Source organism: Atta colombica, unplaced genomic scaffold (assembly GCF_001594045.1).
Source record: "Atta colombica isolate Treedump-2 unplaced genomic scaffold, Acol1.0 scaffold179, whole genome shotgun sequence".
NCBI classification, from domain to species: Eukaryota; Metazoa; Arthropoda; class Insecta; order Hymenoptera; family Formicidae; genus Atta; species Atta colombica.
In genome coordinates, this window is record NW_017259270.1 from 143329 (window position 1) to 145265 (window position 1937).

The 1937-nt window shown below is 42.9% G+C and overlaps 1 protein-coding gene across 1 annotated transcript in view; it reads left to right on the top strand.

The window, feature by feature from the left end:
• Positions 1-1937, top strand: part of LOC108686385 (metastasis-associated protein MTA1) — a 14841-nt gene that overhangs the window by 8042 nt on the left and 4862 nt on the right. The window contains exons 5-9 of the mRNA XM_018191665.1: positions 87-332; positions 405-673; positions 776-964; positions 1186-1608; positions 1703-1932. Coding sequence (XP_018047154.1) covers positions 87-332; positions 405-673; positions 776-964; positions 1186-1608; positions 1703-1932 — 1357 coding nt within the window. The remainder of the gene's footprint in view (positions 1-86; positions 333-404; positions 674-775; positions 965-1185; positions 1609-1702; positions 1933-1937) is intronic.

Consider the following 1937-nt stretch of genomic DNA (forward strand, 5'->3'; position numbering starts at 1 on the left):
ATTTAAACTTATATTGTTTTCTACGAAATAATATTTTATCTCGATACATGGCACAAATATTATTTCGCTTTTTTTATCATGTATAGGGATGGAAGAAGGTGTTCCCGGAGGAGTAACAGAATTAAGTTCTAAGCAACGTCACCAAATGAAACACAGAGAGCTGTTTTTATCGCGACAAGTGGAGACTATGCCAGCTACGCACATCAGAGGCAAATGCTGCGTTACGTTATTAAATGAAACTGAATCCTTGACAAGCTATCTAAACAAGGAGGATTCATTTTTTTATTGTTTAGTATTTGACCCTGCTCAGCGTACTTTGCTTGCTGATAAAGGTAAGAGTATATTTTTTTTACATACAATACATACGAAATTGAAATTAATCAATTATATCTGTTACGTTGTAGGCGAAATTAGAGTAGGTAATAGATATCAAGCAACAGAAATACCGGCGGTATTGACAATGTCAGAAAGAGAAGCGGATACTCGCAGATTACAAGACTTGGAGACTTTGGTTTGGACTCCGAAACACAATTTGACAGATCGTCAGATTGATCAATTCCTCGTCGTTAGCAGATCAGTAGGCACCTTCGCGAGAGCCTTAGACTGTTCGTCCTCCATTAAGCAACCCTCCTTGCACATGTCCGCAGCTGCTGCATCTAGAGACATTACTCTGGTGAGGAAACTTTGGTGCACTGTAGGCAGATAAATATAAATAATTAAATTGACATTCTTAGAGAGAGTATTGTCATTTCATTAAATTTTAATTGCATTACAGTTTCACGCGATGGACACATTGCACCTGCATGCCTATGACTTATCGAATGCCTTAGCGTCTCTAGTACCTAGTACGGGTCCTGTATTGTGTCGAGATGAAATGGAGGAATGGAGCGCGTCCGAGGCGAATCTGTTCGAAGAAGCGCTCGAGAAATATGGGAAGGACTTTGCGGATATACGATCGGACTTTGTAAGTATGCTTTAAATAAGGGCAAGAGTATATAAAGTAAAGTATCGGCTGAATGTTGTGTCGTTTATAAAAATCCTTGGTAATGCCGCGTACATGAATGTCAAAATTCTTCTTTACAATGAACAACTCAATAGTTAGTCAATAGTTTGTGTATGTCATGTGCTCTAAGAACACCGTTCTATTTATCTAACAGATTTATAAACATTTTTTATGTCTTCCAGTTACCATGGAAAACATTGAAGAATGTAATTGAGTATTATTACATGTGGAAAACGACAGATCGGTACGTTCAGCAGAAGAGAGTGAAAGCTGTAGAAGCGGAGAGTAAGCTGAAGCAAGTTTACATACCGAATTATAACAAAACCCCTACGTCGACAACTACTCCTTCCACCGCCACAATTGTACCTCTGGGTAATAGTAATAGCAATAGTAACGGAAAGCCAACCAGCGTTTTGAACGGTAATAGTAACGGCAGCATGGTGGGTGATAATTCCGGAATACTTATGGTTGGAGTGGGTGGGAAACCTTGCGAGGGTTGTCAGGTTGTTCAGAGTTCACAGTGGTATTCCTGGGGACCGACGCATATGCAATACCGTCTCTGTCAATCTTGTTGGACATATTGGAAGAAGTATGGAGGGCTCAAGGTATGTATAGGTTCAAAATCTAATAAACGACACAAGATTACTACGGTACTGACAAACATCTCATGCCGTTTTTTTTTCTTTTTGCCACAAACAGGTGCCGTCGCGCATAGACGACGTCGATCTCGATAGGAAACGCGCCGGCGCCGGTTCGGACGAAGAGAGCAAGGGGATGGGCGGCGCGCACAGGCCGCATCGATGCAGCATTCCCTCCTGTGGCAAGGAGTTCAAACTGAAGGCTCACTTGAGCCGTCACTACGCGAGCGCGCATGGAGTGGATCTGCGCGGCACCGCCGGAAGCGGCGGCGGCGGCGGCGGATCGCCGCGGCCGG